Below are 25,843 nucleotides of genomic sequence, written 5' to 3' on the forward strand. Positions count from 1 at the left end.
TTTGGGTGCAAATGAGGGGTTTTGGGTTCTAATAGGGGCTTTCGGGTGCTCTTTTGGGTGCGTTTCCCCTTTGCCAGGGTGCAGGTGTGGGCAGGGGGTGGCGCGGGGTCTCCTTTAGCCCCGTCCTCGCGGGCACCTCGCTGCCACTTTGAATTCCTCCACCTCCAGCGGATTAATCATTTTATTTATGAGGCTTAAAGGCCCAAATCCCGCTAAACCCGGGGCTTTGCCAGATAAACAGGCTGCTTTGCAAAGGCAGCCCGTTTGTGAAAACACAATTAGCAAACCCTGTAATCTGCACTAATTATCGGGGCTGGCCTGCGAGCCCTTCCCCTCGCGGGCACCCGGCTGCGCTGCGGGGACCATGGGGGACGCGGCGCCGGGGGGAACGCGCCCGCCCGGGGCCTCCTTCACCATTGAGTACCTGCTATCAGGACGAGGGGATCCTGGGGGGCCCTGCGCCCCCCCTGCCTCCAGCACGAGCCCCCCACCAGCCCCCCGGCCCCCTGCGGAGCCCGGGGACAAGCCGGCACAGTCGTACATCGCCCTCATCTCCACGGCCATCCTCTCCTCCCCGGAGAAGAAGCTGCTGCTGTCCGACATCTACCAGTGGATCATGGACAAGTACCCCTACTTCAAGAACAAGGTGAGGGCTGGGGGGAGATGACAAAAATGCTGTTTTCAGGGCTTTTTACCCCTCCCATCGTGGTGCTTGGGCAGGGGGGGAGCGATTGGGAGCCAAGCACCAGACCAGAGCTGAGACAGGGAGGCAGGGGGAGGTTGGACTCACCTCATCTCTCTCCTGACCTTCATCTGCTGGAAAAACGCCCCCAAATTCTGCGATGGTTTCATGACGGGCAGCTCAGCCGGGCTGGCTCTCGGTGTCGGTCAGGCGCCGTTCACTCTGGTCCCTACTGACGGCCAGGGCGGGCACCGAGGGGCTGCACTGGGTACCCTGGGGGGGGTTTGGTGGTGGCTGACGGCACCTGCCGTGCCAGGAGAAGAGCTGGCGCAACAGCGTGCGGCACAACCTGTCCCTCAACGAGTGCTTCGTCAAAGCCGGCCGCAGCGACAACGGCAAGGGCCACTTCTGGGCCATCCACCCCGCCAACCTGGACGACTTCGCCAAGGGCGACTACCACCGCCGGCGGGCACGCAGGCGCATCCGCAGGTGAGCCGGGTTGGTTTGGGGAAGAGGGTTGGGGGGGGGTCAAGGGGGTGTCCAGGTGGTTTTTAGGGGTCTGCAGGCTGACCCTGTGCTCTGCTTCCCCTCGCAGGCTGGCGGTGAACATCGGCTACTGCCACCCCTACGCCCTGTACGGCCTCGGCTGCTGCTGCCCCTGCTGCCCCCCGCTGCCCGCCGGGCCCCCCCTGGTCCCCCCGGTGCTGCCCCCCCTGGCCCTGCCCGCTGCCCCCCGCCTCTCCTTGCCCGAGCGAGCGCGGTGGGGACGGGTCCCCGGCCCCCGCGTCCTCGCCCCCCCTCTTCCCCGCTCCCCGTGTCCCCTTCCTGTAGCCCTGTGCTTGGGGGCTGTGTTTTTTTTTTTGGGGGGGGGGGCCCCCAGATGCAGGACCTGTTCAGAGGGAGCTCTGTGGATGCCACCAGCACCCCCATGGGACCCCCCCCAAAACCCTACAGGCCACAATGGGGCCAGAGCCAGCCCCCAGCACCCCGTGTCCCCATGCACCCTGCTGGGGACCCCCCCCCTTTTATCAGGGTGACCCCATCGGGGCCTGGCACCCCCTGGCATTGTCACAGGGGGGGACATGGGGGGGAGCTGAGCAGCCGGGGTGCCCACACCACCACCCCTGGTGGTCCCGGTCCCCCGGGGGACGCACATATGGGGCTTAATCCCTGCGGTGGGAGGGGGGGGGGCAGCGGGGCTGCATTTGCCCGATTAAGCCGCCGTTTTGCTTCAGAAGGCCTTGGGGGGGGGCCTTAATAGACCCTGCCCTATTAATTTTATTTTTTTTTTCTGCCGCTAATTGTCCCCGACGTCCCTAATGAATATCGCGGATCCCAGGTGTTAAGTGGCATTAGGGCGTCTCGCTAAGAAAGACGACTTGGCCACCTAATCCCGGGGGATTAAACCCCCAAAGCTCGTAGCGGCCTCGAAAACTAGGAAGCTTATGACACAAACTTAATCTTATAACGCCGGCGATGCCCCCCCCCCGAGTGGGGTGGGGGTCCCGGGGACCCCATGGGGGTGTCCAGAGGTTTGGGGCTGTGTGGGGACAGGCGTGAGCCTGGGGGGGAGGTGACGGCCCCAAAACTGTTCGACCACCCCCGAACCTGCCTCAGCTTCCCCATTTTCAGCCTGTTGTGGTTCCTGCAGCCCCCCCCCTGCCCTAAAGGCCCCTTAAATCGTGGCCATCTGCGTGCCGGGGCTGGGGGGGGGACACCAGGGTTTGCCCCAGCCCTAATCTGCACACAAAAATCGGGATTACGGCCCCGGCCCTCGCACCTCAGCGGCGCCGCAAGCGGCTTAGAGGGGGCAAATCGGCCCTAAGGCAATCAGCGGGGATGGGGGGCACCGGGGGGGGCCAAACAGGGGGGACGGGGCTGCCTCACATCCCTCCCCCACCTCATCTTAACTCCCCCCCCCCAAAAAAAAAGCATAAAATAGCCTCAAAATAGAGGATCTCTCCTCCCTCCCCCCAAAAAACAAAAACAAAACAAAAAAAACATAGCCTCAAAATAGAGGATCCCCCCCCCAAAAAGACATAAAATAGCCTCAAAACAGAGGATCTCCCCCTCCCAACCAAAACCGTTAAATAGACTCAAAATAGAGGATCTCCCCCTCCAAACAAACAAACAAAAAAAACCATAAAACAGCCTCAAGTAGCCTCAAAATAGAGGATCCCCCCAATAAAAACAAACAAACAAACAAACAAACAAACATAAAATAGTCTCAAATAGCTTCAAAATAGAGGATCTCCCCCCCCCCAAAAAAAAAGCAAACCATAAAATAGCCTCAAAATAAAGGACCCCCTCCCCCGTGGCTGTTGCCCCCGACAAGCGTTTCTGCCTCCCAAGAAGACCAAGCGGCTGCGTGCGTATTTTTAATATATATTTTATTTTTTTAAAGCCCCCCCCAAAAGTGCATTTTTTATTATTTTATTTTTTTTTCTCGTCTCCCACACGTTTTATAAAGAGCTATCAAAGTTACAATCTATGGAATGTCTTTTCTGTGCTTTTCTCACCTCGCTCGTTACCCAGATACCACAAAAAGTAGTTGAACACATAAAACCGATGAACCTTTGCGAGTGCTTTTATAAGAAGAGAAACCTCTTGTTTTTTGTTTTTTGTTTTTTGTTTTTTTTTAATAGATTATATATAAAGACGCAGAGAAAAAAAAAAAAAAAAAAGAAAAAGAAAAAAAAATTAAAATAAAAATTGTGGCCCCATCTCGAATCTCCTCTCTGCCTCCTGGCACCAAATCGCTTTAGTTCCTGGGCTCGGGCTCACGCGTGCCCCACCTGCCCCAGAACAAATCGGCTCTCGGGGTGTGTGTATATATATATATAATTTTTGGAAAACTGAATTTTGCTGCAGCATTTTTGCTGCTCGTCCCGAGCAGCCCCCACCCCCCCAAAAAAAAACACCCCCACCCCACCCCGCCGACCCTCCCGGCTCCGAAAGCTCGGTCCTGTGATGTGGGAACTGCTCTTTTTTTATTTTTTTTTAAAGTGTTCCTCTTTATTTAAATAAAAACTTTCATAATAACTCGAAAATATAAATAGATAGATATATAGATAGATATTTTTTAAATAGTCGAATCAGGCCTCGGGAGCGCTACGGGGGGGGGGGGGAACATGACCCTGGGGCTGGGGGCGCCGGCACTGGGAGTGGGGGACTGAAGGAGAAGGGGGGGGCTGAGCCCTTTTCCTGGGGGGGGGATTCCCCTTCACACTGCCTGAGCCCCCCCTGGCCCAGCTGAGGGTGGGGGGACAATCCCTGCACTGCTGGGGACCCCCCCCCCAGCCCCATTGCTGTGGGGCCTGAGCCCCTGCGCTGGTGCCATGGGGGGGGGGGGGGATGCAGCATCTTTAAAAGAGGGGGGGGAAGGAGCCCAAAGCTGGGGTGCCCCCCCCCCTTCATACCCCCCATACCTGGCAGGGGGTGAAACCAGTGCAGGACCCCCCCCCCTGCAACTGCTGACCCCAAACGAGCCACAGACCCCCCCAGCTTAGGGGCCAGGGCTCGCTGCCATCTGTGCCCCCCCCGGCCCCATTGCCCTGGCCTGTTTTTTTTTTTTTTTTTCCTCTTCTGTACCAAAAAAAAAAAGAAAACCAGGCAGAAATCTTTTTTTTTCTTTTTAAACTTTCCTTTTTTTTTTTTTTTTAATGTGTCAGTTTGATTTCTGGAGCTCTTTGCTTTTTTTTTTTTTTTAGGCTCTATTTTTTTATTTTTTCCTCTCATTTCCTTTTTTTTTTTTTTTTCCTGAAACGTCGTAACTCAGCAGTATCTTTGGCAACACTTTATCACAACCTGAATTGAAAAAAATAATAATAATAATAAATGACAACAATGACAACAAATCGGTGCTTATATACAGAATACGATCGGGGGGGGGGGGCTGCAGGCGCTTGGATTTTCCTCCGTGTCCCTCGCACGGCTCAGGGGGGTTAAGGCGTGGGACCCCCCCCTGCCGAGACAGGCACGGATCGCTCCTGGGTCGGCCGGGGGAGGTCGTTTTTTTTATTTTCTCCTTTTTTTTTTTCCAATTTTCGTGTGTATTTTTTTTTTTTAGTGCAAACTCAAACTTGTGCTAAAGTGTTGCCAGCAAACGGGGGGGCGTCCGTCCGGCGGCGCAGGAGAGGCCACGGGGGGGGGTGGGGGGCGGTTAGTGTCCGGCGGGGACATCGCGGGCTGGGGACGCGCTCTCCACGGGGAATCCTGAGACTAATTCTTTCTTTCTCTTTTTTTTTTTTTCCTTATTTTTTTTTCCTTTTTCCTTTTTTTTTTGCCGTCCACCTTCGGTGGCAGGGGAGGAAAAGGGCGCTGGGTTTTCCTTCCAAGGTGGCCGGGGGAGAAACACCAAGCTTCCAAAATGCTCCTTTGGGGCTGGGGAGGGAGGAAAAGGAGAAGAGAGGCGATGGGGGGGGGGGGACAGAGAAGAGGAGGAGAAGTAACACAAACTAGAAAAGAAAATACCACAACGTTGATTACAAGAAAGAACCTCAAGTAACTGTCTATTTACAAGTCCACGCTAGGTTTTGTTTTTTTTTTGCATATGCCAGAGTTAGCCAGTGCTCAGCAGAGGTTTGGCCCCAGAAAGGGCCCTGGGACCCGTCCCCGTCCCCAAGGCACTCACTGACACATGGGGACGGGGGACAGGGCCCCGTGCCGGGGGGGGACACGGTGCTGCAAGGCGAGGGGCTTGGCACCAGCCTCCGGGGAGGGCGGGCAGCGGGGGCAGGCACGGGGTTTATCTGTGGCGCCCAGGCGGGGCCCCCAAACAGAGATAGGGGACGAGGGACACCCAGGGCCCCCTAAATTGGCTCAGGGTGGGCTGCGGGCAGGGGGGGGCGGAGGATGGGGCTGGGTGCGAGGGTGGTGGCAGAGGGCACACAGAACTGGCCCCATAGGACAAGGCCCCACAGCTCCGGCCCCATGGGACCAGGCCCCAAAGCACTGACCCCATGGGACCAGGCCCCAAAGCACCGACCCCATAGCTCCAGCCCCATGGGACCAGGCCCTGCAGCACTGACTCCATGGGACCAGGCCCCAAAGCGCTGACCCCATGGGACCAGGCCCCAAAGCACCGACCCCATAGCTCCAGCCCCATGGGACCAGGCCCCACAGCTCCGGCCCCACACCACAGAGCTGGGTCCGCGGGCACAACCAGGCCGGGGACAGGAGACACGTCTGGAGAAGCACTGGCTATGAAACATTTAACAATTTTTGTCGTTTTTCTTGTTTTTTTTTTAAAAAAAAAGAGAGGGGCGTGGGGGGGGGGGAGAAATGAACAATACACGAAAACAAAACAAAAACCATGATTCCTGCCTAAAATTCAAGCTTCCGTTTTTTTGTGAAGTGCAACGACTTCTGAGGGTCTATTTTCAGGGCATGTCACAGAACCTAATTAGCATCGTTCCTCACATTGGACACCTTTCGGCTTTTATTACTCCATGAAATATACCTTGGATTCTGCCTACGTGTTTTTTTTTTAAATATATATATATATATACACATTTTTCTTACAAAAATAAATTTAGGATTTTTAATAATATTTTTTTTTTCCGTAGAAGTTGGTTTTGACTTGTAAACATCTTTTGCTTTTGCTTTTTAAATTAAGATAAAGTGATCTCAAAGTACCCGTTCCATCGCAAAGTGCTAAGACTTCTTTGTTTTTGTTTTTTTTTTTTATTTTTTTATAATAGTTTTTTATTTTTATTGCTTTTTTCTGCATTAAATAAACATCCATCTCTCCCCCACCCCATCACTCAAGCCCTCCCCCCATCACACACTCCCCTCTCACTCCCTCTCCAAAATACATTCGGCCAAACCTGCTCTTGCTTTGAAAGTTAAAAAACAAACACCGAAAAGGGAAAAAAAAAAAAAAAAAAAAAAAAAAAGAATCTAAAAAGTGCTTTCAAAATAAAAGGACTAAAATCTCTTTTTTTCAAAAAATGTGCATTTAGAAAACAGGTGACCGGCTGAAAGGTGCCTCTGCTATCGCCCTCTGCTAACCCGGGGGGGGGGATGCGCATGGCGCACCCCGGCCTCTGCTCTGAGGCCGTAAATCGCCTCCATCCCGGGGCGGGGGGGGGGGGGGGACCGGGGTCGGTCGGCTTTTTTGGGGGCCCCCTGCCTGCTCCCACAGCCCCGGCGTGGCACCGAGGAAGAGGAGGGCAGCCTCCCAAAAACCCCAAAACCACGTTTGGGGTGGCCATGGCCTGAGGGGCTGGGTGGCGCTCGGTGACCGGTGACCGTACGGTGACGGTGACCATACGGGGACCGTACGGTGACAACGGGGACCGTATGGTGACGGTGCCCGACGGGTGACAGTGCCCGACGGGTGACGGTGCCGCCGAGCACACCGCTGGTGTCCAGCCCCGGCCGCGCAGCCTTAAAGCCGCAAACCGCCGCGGCCGGCGCTTGGCTTCGCCCCTCCCAGCTCCTCCTGCCAAAAGCCTCCTTCCCCTTTAAGGGAGTCCTCAAATAACCTTTTTTAAAAGGAATCTGCCATTTTTAGGCGCTTTCTGGGCGTGCGGGAACACTGCTGGCTCTGACCGAGTGCCTAAAAATATGGGACGGGGACGGGGAGGGGGTGGCGGTGACCCCCAGCCCCCGGCCTCGCCTCGGTGGGCGCACGGCACAGCCCCGGTGCCGGGGCCGGGCCCTATTCCTGAGGGGTCCCCGGGCACTGAGGGGGGGTTTTGGCTGCACCCACACCACGGCCCCGCGGCGAGCCGTGGGTGCCGCGAGCGGGGAGAGGCCTCAGCAGCGCCTGCTGGGGTCTGGGGGTGGGGGGGGGGAGCAGAGTTTGGGTCCAGGAGCCAACAAAAACACCCTGGGGAAGAGGGGGGGGGCGAGGTGGAGATCCTGTAGGGCCTGGCCCAGCAAAAAAAAAATAAGCAACTCCCCGATGGCAGAAAAACGCCGTTTGGGCCTGGTGGCCCCGTCCGCGGCCGGCTGTGGGCCTAGGGTGAGCGCCAGGGCCGGCGGCACCACCAGGTGCAGCCACACGCTCACGGCCCCAAACCCGGGTTTGGGACGGGGGCCGACGCACACCCAGTGCTGTGAGCGACCCTACAAACCCCTGCTGGGGCAGCCGGGCCGATTCTGCCACCGAGCCCTGCCTGCGGCTCCGCTCACCACCAGGCGCTGGCGGATGGGTGCCGCAGCGGGGCCGGGCGGCAGGGCCCCACTCCCTACCCCAAAAAACGATCCCGATCCCGATCCCAGGATGTCAGCACCTGAGCACCCCGCGTGGAGCTTTGAGCTTTGCAAAAACAGAGGTGAGAAGGCCGGGCCCGCTCCTTCCCAGCCCTCCGAGGCACCGCGTGTACCGCCCGCCCTGAAAGAGCCCTTCAACTCTTACCATTTTTTCTATGTTTTTTTTTTTTTAAATAGATATCTCTCTGAAATAATTTCTTTTTTTTTTTTAACGTGTGTTTGGACACAAAATAAAGCTTTGGATTTACAGGAAGCTCCTTTCCATGCAACAGAGCCGCTCTCCATCCCCGCCCCACGCTTCCTAGCGTCTGCCTTTCCACGAAAAGGTCCTTGGCTACGGAGGGATCCTCGGGGGAGCCCTGGTTACGATGGGAAGATTGGAAACATAATATATATATATATTTCATTTTTTTTTTTTAAAAAAAGGGAGAGAAACATCTTTTAAAGAGAAAAATCGGAGGAAAAAGTACTAACTAGATTTTGTGACACTTTCTGTTTTTGGTTTAGGAGAGTCCTTGCGTGTTGCCCTCGGACGACCCTCCTGCTACATTCAATCCTGGCGCTTCATTATTAGAACTATCTTCAAAGTGCTGCTCTTGGCCGTTCCTCTGCACGGTGTCCTCTGATTCTTGACTCTCCCCCCCGGCTTGAAAGCTTCCGTCTTCGGGGTTCCCTGTGGGGGTGGGCAGCCCCCCGGCATCTCTCACCCGGGGCTTGCGGCCCCTCCGGGATGGGATGCCGTTGCACCCATCTTTTTTAAGGTGCCTGTGCAAGTGGTCAGAGCGGACGAAAGTCTTGAAGCAGCTGTCACACTGATAGGGCCGCAGGCCAGTGTGCACGCGCATGTGGTTCTTCAAGTCGTAGTTGTGAGCAAAAGCGGCTCCGCACTGCTGGCACAAGTAAGGTTTCTCCCCTGTGTGTTTCCTCATGTGAACCTTCAGCTTGTCCTGCCTGCGTGGGAGAGAAAGGACAGGGGGCAGGTCAGCGAGGGGGGCCAGCAGGCCGAGGGCTGCGCTCCACCGTCCTCCTCCTCCTCCTCCTCCTCCTCCTCGCGCCCGGCGTTGGCGTTGCTCTCCCTCTCCATCACGGCGGTGGCGGCCCAAATCCAGCCTCCACCTGCACCCCGGGGCAGGCGGCAGCCCCTCGGCGAGGCAGGAGGCACTGGGAGGCACTGGGAGGCACCGGGAGGTACCGGAGCTGCATTGGTCCGAGCGAAGCCGCCTGCCCCGTGCCTACGAGGAGGGCTCCGGCGCGGCTCCGGCAGCGCCCACGTTACAAAAACCCGAGGCATTGAGGGTGCTGGCAGCGGGTGGGTTGGGTGCCGAGGAGGCAGAGCAGCTCGCTTTGGGATGGAGAGAATCAGAGGCGAAGCGTGCGGCAGGACAGCGCAGGCGAGCAGCGAGGCTGGGGGCAAGGGGACCCCGCGTGCGGCCCCGCCGCGAGGGGGTTTGAGGCAGCTCCCCGTGGGGCTGGAAACGCGGCCGTCCTCAGAACAAACTACGTGGTTTGCAGCACGTTGAAATGGATTTTTTTTTTAAAAAAAAAGAAGTTTAATTTGTATAAAACCGTTCTGCCTTCTTTCACGGAAGATTATTTGAGCGACTCCGCCGCTCCTCCCCGTCCGAGGGCAGAGGAACCAGGAAGCAAAGCAAGCAAAAATCAGCACAAAGCCGAGGGCCGGGAGGGGAAGCAGGCAGGGGGGGGTCGGATCCTCACCCTGATCCACCACCCCCTGTCCCGCCCGGTCCCTCCCAGCCCAGCCTCGTGCCCGTGTCCCACGAGGGACAAGGCAAACGAGCCCGGCACAGCAGCAAGAAGCGAGCTGATGCGATTTGGGGCAGATCACTGAGCCCGGCCTGACTCAGCGCCGGGGCTGGGAGCGGTCCCGGCAGCAGCTCAGCGGAGCGAGGCGAGGAATGGGGTGGATGCTGAAGGGCCCCGAGGCCGGAGGCAGCCGGGGTTACCCCGAGCAGGGCTCTGACATGGCCGAATGCAGGCCTCGAGAAATCAGGGGGGTGGGAGGACGTTTGGAAATAACACGGCCCCGGCGCGTTATGAAACAGTTCAACGCCAGGCTGGGCTACGGACGAGGCTTCCATCCAGATCCCTGCTTCGAAGGAGAGAAGCCCCCCACGAGCTGGGTGGGAGCGGGGTGCAGGCAGGAGCCGCGCAGCAAAGCAGGAAGCGAACGAGGTGGCCTCATCTCAAACTCCTCCACCTCCGAAACCAAACCAAACCCAAAAAAAAAACCCAGCTCCAGCCCGACCTCTGCTCCTCCCCGCCTCCAGCGGCAGGCAGGGCCCTGACGGCAACGCCGCGAAGCCGGGGCAGGGGAACACGCACCCCACAGCACCTCGGACCCCAAAGGGGTTTGGGGCCACGTTCTGTGCCGGGTTGTGGGGCACACGAAGCGGGGGCAGCCCCCACGGGCAGATCCAGCAGGGAGGTGCTGCCCGGACAGGGCCGTGCCGGGGGGGCTGGCACCCTGCCCCCGGCATTATCGGCATTCCTCAGCTATCGGACGCGGGTCCCGTGCTGCCTGGGTGCGGCCCCGAGCGAGGTTTTTGGGGTGCAGGGGGCTCGGGGGGCAGCTTGCGGGGCTCGGGAGGGTTTCAGCATGCAGGAAGCAGGCGGCAGGGCTGGGGGGGGGGGGGTTGGCTCCTCGGCCAGGCAGCCCACGCGATCTGCGATCTGCCTCCCGGCGCTGCGAGGAGGAGGAGGAGGAGGAGGAGGAGGAGGAGGAGGAGCAGGAGGCCGGGTGGGACACGAGGCTGTGCCGCAAGGCTCGGCCGAACGCGGAGCAGAGGAAGCCCAACAATGTCCCCCTTTTTCTCCAGCATTCCTTCCCGTGGCCCAGGGGGAGAGCGGAGAATGGCGGAGGAGAAGCGGCAGCGAGGCGGAGGCCCCCGGGGAGCCGCAGCGAGCTCGGGGCAGGAGCTGAGGGCGGCAGCGGCTCCGCTCGCCTCGCCGCGAGGACGCGGACGGCGTGGGGATCAGCCTGTTCCCAACCGCCTGGCACGGCCCCCGGCCACGGATGTTTCCATCATCAGACGGAGCCGTTCCTACGCCGCTTTCCAAGCCTCGCCTCGCTCCCTGGCTCCGCGGCCAGGACCGAGCACTGCAGCCACGAGAACGCAGAGGGTGCAGCTCCGGCTCAGCCACCGCGTTGCTTGGTGTCTGCAGAAGCCCGGGCCCGGGCAGGTTTCCAGCAGAGGTCAGCAATTTGGGACACCTGAAAGGGGCTCCCCGAGTCGGTAAGGGAACTGGGTGTTAAGACCCGGCCCCTTAAGCCCCCCAAATTGCTCATTTTGTGCAAAACGCCGGCCTTCACACACAAATCACCTGCTAGGACACAAATCGGTCCCCGCGGGCGAGCGGTCGAAATAAAACCACAGAACCCCATGGGCTGGGAAGGACCTTCAGGATCACTCAAGCCCAAGCAGCAGACCGCACGAGGCCGGCCCCGCGCGCCGTGCCGGGGCTCCTGCCCGCTCCTTACCTGGTGAATCGGACCTTGCAGATGTCGCACTCGTAGGGCTTCTCGCCGGTGTGGGTGCGGATGTGGCGCGGCAGCTTGCCAGCCCCCTGGATCACCTTTTCACAGATGGGGCACTTTTGGAATGCTTTCGCCCTGATCTTCTTCTCCACCTTCTGGGACCAGGACGGGTAGACGTCGCCCTCGTTCGAACTGCTGAAGTATTTCAAGTAATAATCCATCACCCCGTCGTCGTCCTTTCGGTCGTCCTCCCCCAGCTGCTGTCTCCCCACGGAGTTGATCATTTGCTGCAGCAGGGCGCTGGCGGCCAGGCCGTCCACCTCCCGCGCGTCGTCCTCCGTGTCTGCTCCGGTGGCCACGAAGCCGGGGGAGTCGCCGGGCTCCTGCTGGTCCAGGGGGCCCCCCGAGGTCACCTCCTCTTCTCCCGGCGTGGGCAGGCCGCGGCTGCTGTAATGTCCGTTCTGAGAGGGTGAATACAGGGAGCCGGGGGCCGCCACCGCCGCCACCGCCGCCGCCTCGTCCTCTTCTCTGTCCAGCCACATGGCCGGGTTGCTGTCGGGATCACAGTCATTCGCCTTTGGTCTTTCGTTTAGGGGGGCTTGCGAGTAGAAGTCCATGCCGTTGCAGTCCGGCTCCTCCTCTTCCTCTTGGCCTCGGAAGTTCAGTCTCTGAAGGTCTCTCAACTCTGAGTTGGTCCACGGAAAGCTGCCTTGGTGGCCGTTGACGGGGTTGCTCTGGAAGAACTCCAGGTACTCTTTTGCTCTGAGATGGTTCCTCTGATCAATTTGATCTACTATATCCATCTGGTCATTTTTGGCCAGAATCTTCCTGTCCAGGAGATCCGTGCAAACATCCCTTACCGCCGGGATCTCCAGCAGTTTGGCGGCGTTGAGGATGTCGCTGACGTTCGAAGTGCTGACGGTAAGGGTCGCGGTGTAGGCGAACTCCAGCAGGGCCGACAAGGCGTCCGCGCTCACAAAGTCTATCTCATACACGTTTTGCTGGTCCACCACTAACCCTGAGGTGAAGAGCTTCTTGAAGTACTGGCTGCACGCCGCCAGGACGGAGCGGTGGGTGGGGAACTCCTGGCCTTCCACCAAGATGACAACGTCACACAGCAGCCCATTGTTCCTCTGCTCGTTCAGGCTGCTCAGGATGTCGCTGCTGTGGTCGGGGAACGGGATCCCTATGGGGCCGTCCACGCCGCCCGCCATCTCCGATGCGAAGGAGCTGCGGGGAGAAGAGAGGGAAGGCGGTGAGCCACGAGGGACGCGATTCTCCGGGGACGTTTGCTGAGTTCCCAGCCCCTGGGTACCAAATATCTGCACGTCTCAGCCTCGCCTGCTGCCCTGCCAGCTACCTGGGACAGGCAGGGAAGGAGGAGGAGGAGCAGCCCCTGTGTACCCAAGCTGGTCGGACACACATGGACCGAGCCACGAGCGAGCCTGGTGCTGGGTTTAAGCCTTGCTGGTGGCCCCAGACCAATGCTCGGTGCTGCCACAAGCACTTCGTGGCCCCACAAGCTCAGCAGGAAAATATCTGCCAAACTCATTTGCCACCCCCCTGCTGCCAGCCGGTAATCGTGGGGAAAACTTCTCCCCCTCAGCCCTGCAGCTCCGCGCACAGCTCGCAGCACCTCGGGTGCCCACGGCCCCGCTGCACCAGCGCCCACCCCGTAGGGCAGCGGGGGCGTTGAACAAACCCCACAAAAGCCCCATGGGGGCAGGGGGGGCGTGGAAACCTGCACCTGACCATTCTGGGAAGCCTCAGCAGGCGCTGGTGGGGTGCTGGGAACTCGGCCCCACAACGTGCCCGGCTCAGGAGTGCTTCAGCAGGAGCCACAGCTCCTTCTAGCACGAGGGTTGGTTTGGAAAAAGAGGCAAAATCAAAATGAAAACGTCACTGCCGGTGCCGTGGCGTGGCAAAAGGGGATCTGCTTGGTTGAACGCATCCCCCCTTCGGAGGCTGAAAACCCCAAAGCGAAGCCAGCAGCCAGGGGCTCGCTCGCCCCCACCCCAAGGGGTGCCCTCCCCATCGGCAAGCTGCCGGCCGCGGGGCCAGGCTCAGCGGGGCCAAACCTGCCCAAATCCCAGCCCCAAAACAGCCCCTGATCTCCTCCCAGCCCCTGACCCCCTCCCAGCCCCAGCCTTCCCTGCTGTGAGATGGGCGCAGCGCCCTTCTCCTCCCTCCTCCTCAGGGTGGAGGTGCTGCCCGCTGCAGAGGGACGCGCACAAAACCTCCTTTTTTTAAAAACTTTATTAACTCGAGGGAAAAAAAGGAACATTGCCTCGTTTTGTAAAGAGGAGGAGCAGGAGAAGGCCACGTGCACCTCTCCCGTCCCCTTTTCCACACCTCCACCCTGGCTCGGGGGCAGCACCGAGCGGTCCTCGTAGAGGAACCGGCAGAGGGAAAAGGGGCAGAGCTAAGCTCTGCGGGGGGGGAATAAATAAATCAATAACCTTCCACGAAACACCAATTTGAAGTGAAACCCTCAGTATTTAACAGGAATGCTTAAACCAGCCTTTAAGCTCTCCGGAGCCCCGCTGTGCTCACATGCTGGGGGTCAGGGCTGGATTTGTCCCGCAGCCCCTGGAGGTCCTGCCCGTAACACCGAGCACAGCAGCACCCCTCTCACCCCATGTCCCACCCAAAACAGCAGGATTTCAGCTCAAGACTCATAGTTGATGGGTTTTTAAGATGAATTTGTCCAGGAAGAGGGAGCAGGAGGCCCAGCAGCGCACACACTGGCTCCAGGCACGACCTTGGGCAAGGTCCCCCAGTCTCCCCCACGGGGTCCAGGCCTTGTTCCCCTCCTCCCCTCCGGACCTGATGCTTTTGGGAAGCTTCCCCCCCCCCCCCCCCCGGCTCCCTGAGGAGAATTTGAGCTGCACGAAGCATTTTGAAGCTGCAGGCGCTAATCTCGCCGGCAGCCGAGCCGCACCGCCTGCACAGCCGGGCTTTGTCAGCCCCCAGGGACGAGAAGGGACCAAGGGGAGGGGGGGGTGGGAGTGTAGGAGGGAGCCAGGCCACGCGAGGTGACCCCCCCCAGGCCGGGGGGGGGGGGGGGGCCAGGACAATCGTCCGGACAGTGTGGGAACGGCTGCGGGGTCATGAGACCGCCGAGGGCTGGCATGGCGAGCCGTGCGGCTCCGCGGGCTCATTCTCCTCGCACAACACGCCCTTTGTGCGGCTCCTCGGCGGCTCGCATCCACGGCGGCCCAGACGGCGAGGGGGCAAGAGCAAGGAGAGGCACGGGGGAGGCACCGGGAGCCTCCCCGGGGACGGTCTCCGGGCCTCGGCACCGGGCTGAGCCTGGGCTGGAGGCCGGCAGGAGAAGCGGCGCGGTGCTGCCTCCTCCGGGGGCCGGGGAGCCGGGTGGGGAAGCCAGGCACAGGACGGGATGGTTCCGGGGGTTTGTAATGAGATACGGGAAAGCCTTCACCTATGCAGGTTTAAAAAAAAAAAAAAAAAAAACAAAACACAAAGAAACCCAACAAAGCAGCAAAAAATAATAATAATAAAAAAAAAAAACAAATGCCGGCTTGCAGCAGGAGCAGGGTTGGGTGAAGTGTGCCTGCGAAGGAGCTCCTGATGGAGAGAGAGGTGGCAAGTGCCAAAAGCTGCTGGCTGGTCCTTCCGAACGAGGCCTGACCGGGCCACCAAGGGGGAGCTCCAACTGCTGACCCCGATCTCCCAGGCAGCTCTTTTCTCTCCGTCCACCCCTGACGTGCCTACAAAGCATCACCCGCGTGCTGGCCTAGACTGAGCGTCTCCGTGGGGTTGCAAAGACGCCACATTTCACCCCAAAGCGGCTGCATTTCAGCCGCTAAGAAGCTGCCCTCGCATATAACTCGCAGCAGCTGAAAGGGTGCTGGCAGCTTGAAATATGGACAGGCTCCAAGAGAAGGAGCCCCCCCAGCCTCCCTGGGCAGCCTGTCCCAGCGCTCCGGCACCCTCCCCGGGAAGAAGTTCTTTGGCGTGTTGGTGCGGAACTGCCTGGGCTCCATTTGGTGGCCACTGCCCCTTGTGCTGTCCCCACAGAGCCCTGAGAAGAGGTTGGCCATGTCCCTCTGTCTGCCACCCCTCAGCTCTTGCCAGACACTGCTCAGATCCCCTCTCAGCCTTCTCTTCCCAAGGCTGCCCAGCCCCAGCTCTCTCAGCCTCTCCTCCCAGGTCCTCTCCTGTTAACGCACGCCAGGATCCCCTTGGCCCTCTTGGCCACCAGGGCACAGTGCTGCCTCATGGCCAACCTGTCATCCCCCAGGTCCTTCTCCTCAGAGCTCCTCTCCAGCAGGCCATCCCCCAGCCTGTCCCGATCCCTGCGGTTTTTCCTTCCCAGCCTCAGGCCTCCCCCCTGGCTCTCCCAAACCTCATCTCCTTACTCTCCGAGCGCGCCTCCCGCTGAGGGCCATCGAGTGGCAGCCCTACAGCAGCAGCTCTGGGACCCGACGTTTCCATTCAGATGAGGCGGCCACGGGGAGATGGGATCGCAACCAGAAGCGCTGACGAGACGCTGCTTAATTACTGTTTTCCTCCCAACCTCGGTGGCGTTTGGCTGCTCCTGCTCCTTCGCAGTTATTTGCGACGGGACGAGAAGCGGCGCATGAGGGCTCCCAGGTAGGCAAATCCCAGGCGTCAGCTCACGCACACCGGGTCAGCCAGGAACAGCAAACGGCAGCACCGTGCTCCTCACCTGGACGGGTCCCAAATTTCCTGACAACAACAGGGCTCTCCCCGCCCGCCGAGGTGCCACCCACCCCGACAAGGAAATTCAGCAACCCCATTCGGGGCAGAAAGGGAAAATTACCAGCGCCTGATCCGGCGAGCACGAGGCGAAACGGCTGCGGGGCGCCACGCTGCCCAATCCCCCAGGCATGGTTTTGGGGGAAAATAGCTGCGTTTTGGGCTCGGCACGCGGTATTTGGCCGCTTGCAGCCCAACGCAGCCAAGGCCGAGGAGCAGCCGTGCCCAATTTTTCGGGGGAAACGCCCGCGTTAGGCTATCAGGGCAAGGGCAGACCCTGCAGCAGCGCTGCTGTGCGCTGGGAAGAAATTATTAAGCCAATGATGCTATGAAAAAGAAGAAAAAGGGGTTTGCTGCCCAAGGCCCAAACGTTATCCCATCCCTCACTCACCACCAACGGGAGGGACGAGCATTTTTTCTTCCATTTCTATTTAGGGAGCAATCCTCCCGGCTCCCCCTTCCTTCCTCCAGCCGTGGGGACAGGTCCCCGAGCGGGGAAATCAATCCCTGGAGATCAAAACCAGCCCGAAAAGGTGGGATGGGGGCAGGCAGGAGGGAAGGAGGGCGTTCTGCCTGCCGGGGGGAAGCCGCCGCTGCAGCTCCTCCGTGCTGCCATTAAAATTCAACTGCTCTCCGAAAGGAATGCGCTGCCGGCGGTTTGGTGCCAAACTATCCAAATTATGTGGACCTGCCGAGCAGATGCATGTTCTCGAGGCGAAGACCCTGCACATCGGCAGGAGCGAACTGCATGGTTAAAAAAAAAAAAAAGGAAATAAAACAAAACTGCACCGCCGTGTTTGTTTGTTTTTTTTTTTCCCCTCTCTACCCACCATTTTGGTAACGCGGCAGGAAGAAAACTTTCACGTTCAGCAGGTAACGCAGCCAAACGGGGCAAAACAAGAGTGAATTCAGCTTTCTGCTATCTTAACTGGACATCACATCTGGGGCGAAGCACTGGAGGAGACATATGACAGGACCGTGATCATGCAGCTATTGAAGGAGAGGGCGGAAGCCGTGTCCTGCACGGATCTGTGGCCGCTCCATGGACAATGTTGGCTCTGTGTCCCGCAGCCAGGATCCCCTGCAGCCCCCCAGGATTCCCCTTCTGGAGGCTCTGAGCTCTGGGAAGCCTCTCACGCCCCGGCTCTCAACACAGGGGCTCGCTCACCGCAGCCTGAATTGATGGATTCACGCCGTGAAGGCTGCTCTGAGAAATGAGACCGCATCAGGCGGCTCCCGAATGGGTGCAGGGCTCCAAAAATCACACGGCAGGACCACGGCACCACCCCGCAGGGCCCGGGGTTTTGTTCTGGTCCTTCCAGCCATGGTGGAGCTCTCCGGGCATCCTGCTTCGGTCTCAAACCGAGCACGGTGCAATGGCAAAACCAACCCAGCTGCACAAGGTGGAAGGAAACCGGCCCCAAACCCTCCAGACACGTCGGCCACCGGTCCTTGGGCGCAGAGCCTGGAGGAATCTCCTCTTCCACGGCATCCACGGGGAAGCAACACCTTCCGTACCACGCCACGGAAACACAACTGCCTCTGGAGCAGGGCGAGCTCATACGGGGAAGGAGAATTCCCCATCCTGCTAACGCTGCCGAGGGAACTCTGCTGGGAAGAGGCCGTGGTCATCGCCCTGGGCTGGCATCGAGCCCCCCTCAGACCCTCAGTGAGCAACGTGGGGACTTGAATGACCACAAAAAAATAGAGAGCCTTGATTTTAATTGCCGTTAAGGTTAATTCCCAGAAGGGGCAGATCCGCGGAGCCCTCCCCGGCCGCCAGTCAGCCATTTCCTAGCTGGGGATCGGCTGCATCCTGTGCTCCCTCCCAGCCTGCGTGGGGCTGGCAGATTCGGCACAGCATCTGAACCGCTCTGGAGCCGTATCCGAGCCGGGATTGAGTCCCATCACAGCATTTGGGGGCTTTGGGGCGAGACACGGAGACGTGGTGCAATGGGGGGGCAGCCAGCGGAGCCCCCTCCCAGCTCGGAGGGGACGTGGCACGCTGCCCAGCAGCTCCCGGCCAGGCAGGTTTGGGGTGTAATTCATCAACCCCCGGCCACCTCAGGCAAATTACGGCAGCTGACTGAAGGGATCCCAAGAGGCTGATTTACATTTACACCTCAGCTCCTTCAGAAGCTCCTCGGGATGCAAAACTCCCCCCCCCGCCGTGTCAGCAGCGGCAAGAAGAGGAGCAGGACTCGACCAAGAGGAGCAGGACCTCAGGAAGGCGCCTCGGGCACCTACCAGCAGGACAGGGGACAGGATGGAGCAGGGAGAGGATTGCTGCCCTGCTTGGAGCTGGAGGCTCTGTTAACAAGACATCCCAGGTCTGGGATTCCTCGTCGTGCTCAGGATGCTGCTACAGGGTGCATCGGGAAGGCTGGCTGCTCCTCCTCTCAGTTTTCCCAAAACTGCTTGAATTTGGGTGCTTTTCACGAGATGCCCAGCAGAGGAAGGACGTGCCAGAGGCTTTTTCCCCGTCACGTGGGCCGGGGAAGGACGAGTGCCTCTGAGGACAGGGATAAACTGCTCGCCTCCACGCCGAAGCCAGGCTCCGGCCAGCGAAACGACCCCTCAGCAATCCCAGCCCTGCTGCTCCCGCTCCCCCTCTGCCACAAGGCACAGCCCTGACACGAGGAGCTGCAAGAATTACACCCAAAAGGGACAGGCACCAGCAGCAGCTCCCCGCACAGGGCCCATAAACCACACACTGGGTGCAAAAAGGGCAGGGAGCTCCTGGAGAGAGCCCAGCGGAGGCCACAAAGAGGAGCCGGGGCCTGGAGCATCTCCCCTGGGAGGAGAGGCTGAGAGAGCTGGGGCTGGGCAGCCTTGGGAAGAGAAGGCTGAGAGGGGATCTGAGCAGTGTCTGGAAAGAGCTGAGGGGTGGCAGACAGAGGGACATGGCCAACCTCTTCTCAGGGCTCTGTGGGGACAGGACAAGGGGCAGTGGCCACCAAATGGAGCCCAGGCAGTTCCGCACCAACACGCCAAAGAACTTCTTCCCGGGGAGGGTGCCGGAGCGCTGGGACAGGCTGCCCAGGGAGGCTGGGGGGGCTCCTTCTCTGCAGATCTTCAAGGCCCGTCTGGACGCCTCCCTGGGCAGCCTGCTCTGGGGAACTGCTTTGGCAGGGGGGTTGGGCCCGGGGAGCTCTGAGGGCCCTGCCAGCCCCTGCAGTTCGGTGATATCCCAAATGCTCTGCAGCAGTAAACGCCCAGCATCTCTCAGGACACGGCTTCCCCTTCCCCATAGCCCCAGCAGCCCCCACCTCTCTCCCGCCACCAGCACGGACACGGGAGGGATGCCCAAGCCCCACACTCAGCCACGCCACGGATCTCAGCCGTCTATAAACGGGAAAGGATTTCCTTCCAGGGCACGACTCGGCCTCCAAGCACAAGGGGAAGTTCGGTTTCCGTCGCAGCATCGGCCACCAGCAAAAACCAGGAGCCACAACAGGCCCCGGCACACAGCGGGGTCTGTCCCCATATTCCCAGGCCGTGTCCCTCATCCTCCCCCGAGGCTTTTAGGGCACATGGGGAAGAGCCTCCTGCCTCTTCAGGCACGGTCCCCGACCCACCGGGCTGTCGGCGGCGAAAATGGCTGCGACACCGCGGCCACACGAAAACTTCTCGTTGCAAGGTTCGCTGTAACTGGCTGCTCCACCCAGACCTCCTTGCCAATTTGCTTCTTTGTCATCAGAGCCCGCATTTAATCCGGCAGGAATGTGCCTCGATTCGAGCCCGGGTGGCAGCAGAGTGGAGGCCCGAGCCCATCGAGCCCCCAAAGTTTGGGTCGGTTCGGTGCTGGAAGCCTCCAGCGCCGCAGGGAGCTGCCAACACCAACACCCCCCGGGCTCAGCCCCTCTCATCCTCCTGAAAGCCTCAGAAGGGGGAAAAAATAATAATAATAAAAAAAAAAAAAACCACAAATTTGTTTCAATCCTGCCAGAAGGAGCAGCCTTCGCCCGGCAGCTCAGCACGGGCAGCAGAGGAAGGTTGCTGAGCCCCATAAACCTGCAGGCACCGGGTTCTGCACGGAAAGGAACTGCCAGGATTTCGGAGAGGCGACCTGCAGCCCCTCCGCCAGCTGTAAGCAGCAGAAAACTCAACACAGGGAAACAAAACAGCCCCCGGCCGAGCATGATGAGATGAGGGACACCAGGCGAAAGCAAGGGGTCGGGTTTTGTCACCTCCCCTTGTGGGGCCGAATCCTGCCCCGCTCCCTGACAGCGCTCCCAGCCCCTCGCCTGCTGCCCTTTGGGGTCCCCCCCCTGCCAAAAACCTCCCCTTTTGGGGCATTTCCTGAGCTCCATCGAGCACCAGCAGAAAAGGGAAAGGGATTAAAAACGTGCCCCGCACCGCGCAGCCTTCCCCTTCCCTCGGCACACGAGGAGGGCGCGCAGGGAGGGAGCGCAGCGGCGCCGGGTGCTGCCTGTCGAGGCAGGAGGCTGCAAGCCCGCGGTCGCCGCCCGCCCGGCTGCGTGTCGGGGAGGCAAAACAAACACCGAGAGATCTGCTCGCTGCTTCCCAGTCACATCTGCTTACTGGTTCCCGGTGGGAAAGGGGTAGGCGCACGGCCCGGGAAGGAAACGTCGCGTGAGGGCAGCTTCAGGGTGACAGCAACGGGTGGCGCAGGAATTGGGAGTGCAGCACACGAAGGACTCAGGGTGTCAGCACCCCAAAAATTGATAGGGACTCCTTCGGGGGGCGCGCAGCACGAGGAAAACCACCCCAAAAGCTCACGAGAGAAGAGGACGCCCAGCAGAGCCCCGAGCGGAGCGCTGCTTCCCGAGTCCCTGCACACAGAGGGGGGGACAGGGGGGTCCCCAGGCTGCTCCCGAGCAGCGGCAAGAAGCGTTTGAGGGGGTTGCTCCGTGGCCAAGAGCCGCCGTGCCAGGGGAGCTGCCGCTCCTCTCCCCGCCATGGCCTTGGCTCCCACCTGCGGCCCCGGGGCAGCGCGCGGCCGTTTCCAGTTTCTCACACCCCGTCACTCTCGTTGAGGTCGGTGATCCCGGCCGTTTCCTTCCACCTGCGGCCCGCAGGGAGGGTTTTTTTCCCTCCCCTCCCGCAGCAGGGGGACGGGGACGGGAGCTGGGATGACTTCGTGCCCGTTCGTGCTGGGAAAGCTGCGCCCGGGGAGCCGGTGACAGCAGGAAACTGAAACCGTGCACGGGGGGTGGGGGGAAGATGATACGGCCTGGGGGTGCTGCAGGAGAAGCCGACGTCCCCGGGTCGGGGCCCTGTGGGGGACCCCGGTGCCCGCTGACCCCGCTGGGTGCCACCCCGAAGTGCCAGCAGGGCTCATCCAGGCACTGAGCGGGGGAAGCACCAGTCAGCTCTGCATCAAGGGGTCCCGGGACGGGGTAGGGGTGCTCCTCTTCCTCCTTTCTTCCTCCCCTTTCCCCAGGTTTTGCTCACGGAGAAGTTTTTAAGTTCGGGATTGCAGCCGAGGTCGGGACTGGTCGGGAGCGCGGCGAGGAGCACCTGCCCGCTGCTTCAACCCAGCGTGGTGGGAGGAGGAGGAATCCTCACCCAGCATCCTGAGACTGGGGGAAAAAACCCTCAAGCGTGGGTTTTAAATCGAGATAAGACCACAGCTCCCAAACGTTCAGGCTCTGCGTGAAGCACCGAGGAGGAATTTCGCAGGCCCAGGCTCCCCAACACCACCGCAGACCCAGCACCGGGCTTCGGGTCGCCGTGCCCAGAGACGAGCACGACCCCCTCAGCGATCGGTGCCCTGTGCCAAAATCCGGATTTTTACAGCCGGGAAAGAGCCACGATTCTCAATTCTGCTTTAAAAGTCCCCAAACAGGAGCGCACCCCGCACGTTGGCCGTGCCCAGCGCCTTCCAACCACCTCAAGGAGCCCACGACACGGCTGAGGATCGGCAGCCCCGGCACCACCACGCACGCAGCAGCAGCAAATTACAGAAAACCCAACAAATAAATCCCAGGCACCGAGCAGCCGCGGCTCGGCAGGCACCGAAGGGCCGCTCGCATTCACCACCGGCTTCATTAAGAGCTCTCTCGCCTTGCAAAACCCTCCCCCGAATTACAAACGTAATTAAGGCTCGGTGGAAAAATCCCACCGTGCCATCCCCGCTCGGGCTGTGCCTCCCCGGGACAAGCCTAAACAGGGGCCAGGCCGCATACGAAACGAGGCCGGCTCCTCTCTAACGAGCACCCGGCTCCTCTCTAACGAGCCGCTCGGTTCCTAGCACCCTTTTTTTTTTTTTAATGCTTCAAGACAAACCGGGCAGCACCCAGCGGGGCCCGGCCCCCTTCCTGGGCAGCCCCCAAAACCTCCCAGGTGAAGTTTTGGCCCAGAAAGGCGAGGGTAAAAATATTAATTAATAACTAACAGTAAAAAAAAAAAAAAAAGGCGGTTTGTCGGAGTTAGGGGATGACCCTTTTAGCTCCATCACCGCGCTGTCAGGCTGGGAGCTCTGCGGAGCGCTTCGGGGATAAGTTGTGGTGCCGACAACCGGGACGAGGAGGGGAACGGGGCCGATTCGGAACCAAAACGGGCAGCAAAACCCTCGCCACGAGCAGAAAACCTCCCGCTGCCCGGCCTCCCGCTGCTCCCCGAGCCACGGGGACCGCAGGGGCAGGGACGGGAGCGCTCCGAGCGGCACCGAAACGCGTTGAGGACGGGGATGGGGAGGCCCGACGGCACGGCCCCGCAGCCGGGTTTGACACACACAGGAAGCTCCGGGGACAACGCAAACCCCAAAGCTGCTCCTCCCAGGCAGCCAAAGCTGGCCCCAAATCCCCCTCCGGCCCCAAATCACGGGCACCCCACAATCTATCGGGGACCCCGCCATCCCCCCGGGGCCGCCCGCAGCACCTCGAGCACCGGAGAGCTTCAAAAAAACCGCCCCCCCCTTTGTGTGTCCCCCCTCCCCCCCCCCCAAACTCACACGGAGAGGGGACAGCGAGGACAAGGACGCTCCGAAACCCTGCTGCCCACGCAGCCCCCCCCCCCCCCCCCCCCACCACCACACACACTTCCCGGTGACCCCCCGGGCTCGGCGGTGACGTTACGGGGCGAGGCGAGCGGCTGTGCTCCCCCCACCCCCCCCCCCCCGCAAGGGGCTGAGGTTGGCCCCCCCCCCCCAGCTGGGGGTGGGCAGCTCGCTTATCGCCGCCAGCCGCCGCCGCCGCTCCCCTCCCCGCCGCGGGGTGGGTGTCGGAGGGAGGGGGGGGGGGGGGGGGGGGGTTTAGGGTGTGGGGGGGGGGAGTGGAAAAAACCCCACGAAACCAAAGCCGGGGGAGAACTGAGCTCAGCGCCCCCCCCCCCCCCCCCCCCCCACCGTGTTTATGCAACCCCCGTGGGGGCCGGGGAGGCAGGTCCGGGGGGGGGGGGGGAGTGTGGGGATGAGGTTGGGGTGCGAGGAAATGGGGGGGGGAAGCCTTTATCGTGGGGAGGGGGGGGGAATGGGGAGCTGGGGGGGACGGGCAGCACGGGGGGGGGGCACAGGGTGAAAGGGAGGGGACATGGGGGGGACACACACATGGAGGGGGGACACAGAGAGCACGGGGGGGGGCATGGGGTGAAGAGGGTGACGCTGGGGGGGGGGACATGGGGAAAGCGCATATGGGGTAAAGGGGGGGACACGGGGAGCTGGGGGGTGACAGGGAGCAGGGGGGGGGGACACACGGAGAGCTGGGGGGGGGACATGAGCGAAGGGGGGGGGGCACATGGGGTAAAGGGGGGGCACAGGGAGCTGGGGGGTGACCGAAACCGGGAAAGGGAAGACGAGGAGCAAAGGGGGGGGGGACACAGCGAGCTGGGGGTGACAGGGACCGAGGAGGGGGGGAAGCACAAACGGGGGGGGGTCCCGCAGCCCCCCCACCCCCCCCCCGCCAGCCTCCCTGGCCTAGGCCCAGCCCCGGGGGGACCCCACCCAGCGCCGGGTCCCGTCCCCCCCCCGCTCCCCCCTCTCTCTCTCTCTCGCTGCTGCCGCCCCGTGTCCCCCCCCCGCGCCCGCCCCCCCCCCCGGCCCCGCGGGGCCCGCAGGGAGCCTTGGCCGGGCGCCACGACCCCACCCCTTCCCCCGGGCCGCGCCGCGCTGTGGAGGCCAATGGGGGGAGGACGGGGGGGGGGGCCACGGGGAGGGGGGGGGGCGCCGGGGCGAGGCCCAGCACCCCCGAGACCCCCCCTCAAGGGTCCGGCTTCGATCGGGTTCCACACGCGGGGGGGGTTTTGGGGGGGTCCCGGAGGGGTTTTGGGGGGGTTTCAGGGGGGTCCCGGGGGTCGCCCCGCGCGCGGCCCGCCCGCCATTGGGGCCCGGCCGGGCCGGGCTGTGGTGGTGGTGGTGGTGGTGGCGGCGGAGGGCGGGGGCCGGCGGGCCCGGAGGGCGCGCCCCGATTGGGCCCCGCCCGCTGCCCCATCACCGCGCCGCCCACTCGCAACCCGCGCCGGGGCGGGGGGGGGGGGGAACGGCGGGGAAGCGCGGGGCCCGCCGGGAAGTGTAGTCCGCGCCCCCTCCGCACCTGCAGGAGGCTGGGGGCAGCGCGGACTACAACTCCCCAGCAGCCCCCTCCCCGCGCGCAACCCCCCCCACACACACTCCCCTTTCCCCCCCCCACCTCAGGGCCCTTCCCCCCCCACGACCCCCCCCCCTTTAAGTACAACGTATGCACGGGGGGGGGGGGGGGGTGAGGAAAACGAAGGTGGCGGTGAGGGGGGGGCACAAACACCCCCCCACCCCCTTAAAACCCCCTTAAAACCCCCCCTAAAACCCCTTAAACCCCCCCTAAAACCCCCCTCATGCCCCCCCCATACTCCCTATTTCCCCCCCCCCCCAGCCCCCATCCCGGGCCGTACCGTGCCGGAGCGGAGCAGCGGGGGCCGGGAGGGGCCGAACGGGGCCGAGCCGAGCCGGGCCGGGCCGGGCCGAGCCGTGCGGGCGGAGCAGGGGCTGTGGCCGCCCCGCGGGAGCTGCTCGCCGAGGCCCCGTATGCGGCTCCTTCCTGCTCCGGCCGGGGCCGCCCCGCTCTTAAAGGGGCCGCGCCCCCGCCCCCCCCCCCCCCCCACCTCCCCTCCCCTCCCCGCGCCGCCCCCCCCCCCCCCCTCCCACTCCCCTCCACCCCCGAGAAATCGCCGCAGCCCGGGGGGCGGGCCGCTCCAGCCCCTGAGGGAGGGGGGGGTTGTGGGGGGGTTGTGGGGGGGGGTATGGGGTGTGGGGGGGGCTGTGGGGGTGGCCCCGTGTTTGTGTTTGTGCCCCCCCCCCCCCCCCCTCAGACGCACGCGCGGGCACAGCGCGGCCCCGCGCCTGGCACCTCCGGGCCCCCCCCCACCCCGTGTCCCCCCCGCACCCCTCGGGGTCCCCCCGTGTCCCCCAATGTCCCCCCCATGTCCCTCAGTGTCCCCCTTCCCTTATGGCCCCTCCTGGCCCCCCCCCTTTCCTCTGTCCCCTCCTGCCCCCCCATACCCCCCAGTGTCCCCCCCCGTGGTCCCCCCCCGTGTCCCCCCTTCCTCCATCCCCCCTGTCCCCCCCCTTCCTGTGTCCCCTCAGTGTCCCCCTCCTGTCCCCCCCTTCCTCTGTATCACCCCCAGTGTCCCCCCCCCGAGTTCCCCCTTCTGTACCCCCCCCGTGTCCCCTCCTGCCCCCCCCTTCCTCTGGCCCCTCAGCGTCCCCTCCTTACCCCCCCCTTCCTGTGTGTCCCCCATAATGTCCCCCCTAGTGTCCCCTCTTA

General features: G+C 61.7%; 1 protein-coding gene across 1 annotated transcript; it reads right to left on the bottom strand.

Annotated features, from left to right (window-relative positions):
• Nucleotides 1-8,285: 8,285 nt before the first annotated feature.
• ZBTB7A (zinc finger and BTB domain containing 7A) lies at nt 8,286-25,097 on the bottom strand. Its single transcript, XM_084302675.1, has 3 exons — nt 24,972-25,097; nt 11,403-12,629; nt 8,286-8,854 (listed from the first exon to the last, which is right to left on the bottom strand). Exons 2-3 carry the CDS (start codon nt 12,611-12,613, stop codon nt 8,407-8,409), a joined length of 1,659 nt encoding a protein of 552 aa, XP_084158801.1. The 5' UTR covers nt 12,614-12,629; nt 24,972-25,097; the 3' UTR covers nt 8,286-8,406.
• Nucleotides 25,098-25,843: the final 746 nt, after the last annotated feature.

The sequence above is a fragment of the Netta rufina genome, assembly GCF_964035555.1.
Source record: "Netta rufina genome assembly, chromosome: 28".
Classification (NCBI taxonomy): domain Eukaryota; kingdom Metazoa; phylum Chordata; class Aves; order Anseriformes; family Anatidae; genus Netta; species Netta rufina.

What these genes read in the sequence shown, in the direction of transcription:
- ZBTB7A (XM_084302675.1), bottom strand. Translation starts at nt 12,613, where the DNA reads ATGGCGGGCGGCGTGGACGGCCCCATAGGGATCCCGTTCCCCGACCAC. An exon ending in TGCAAGGTCCGATTCACCAG is followed by an intron (nt 8,855 to 11,402) that starts GTAAGGAGCGGG and finishes TCTCCCACGCAG; the next exon opens with GCAGGACAAGCTGAAGGTTC.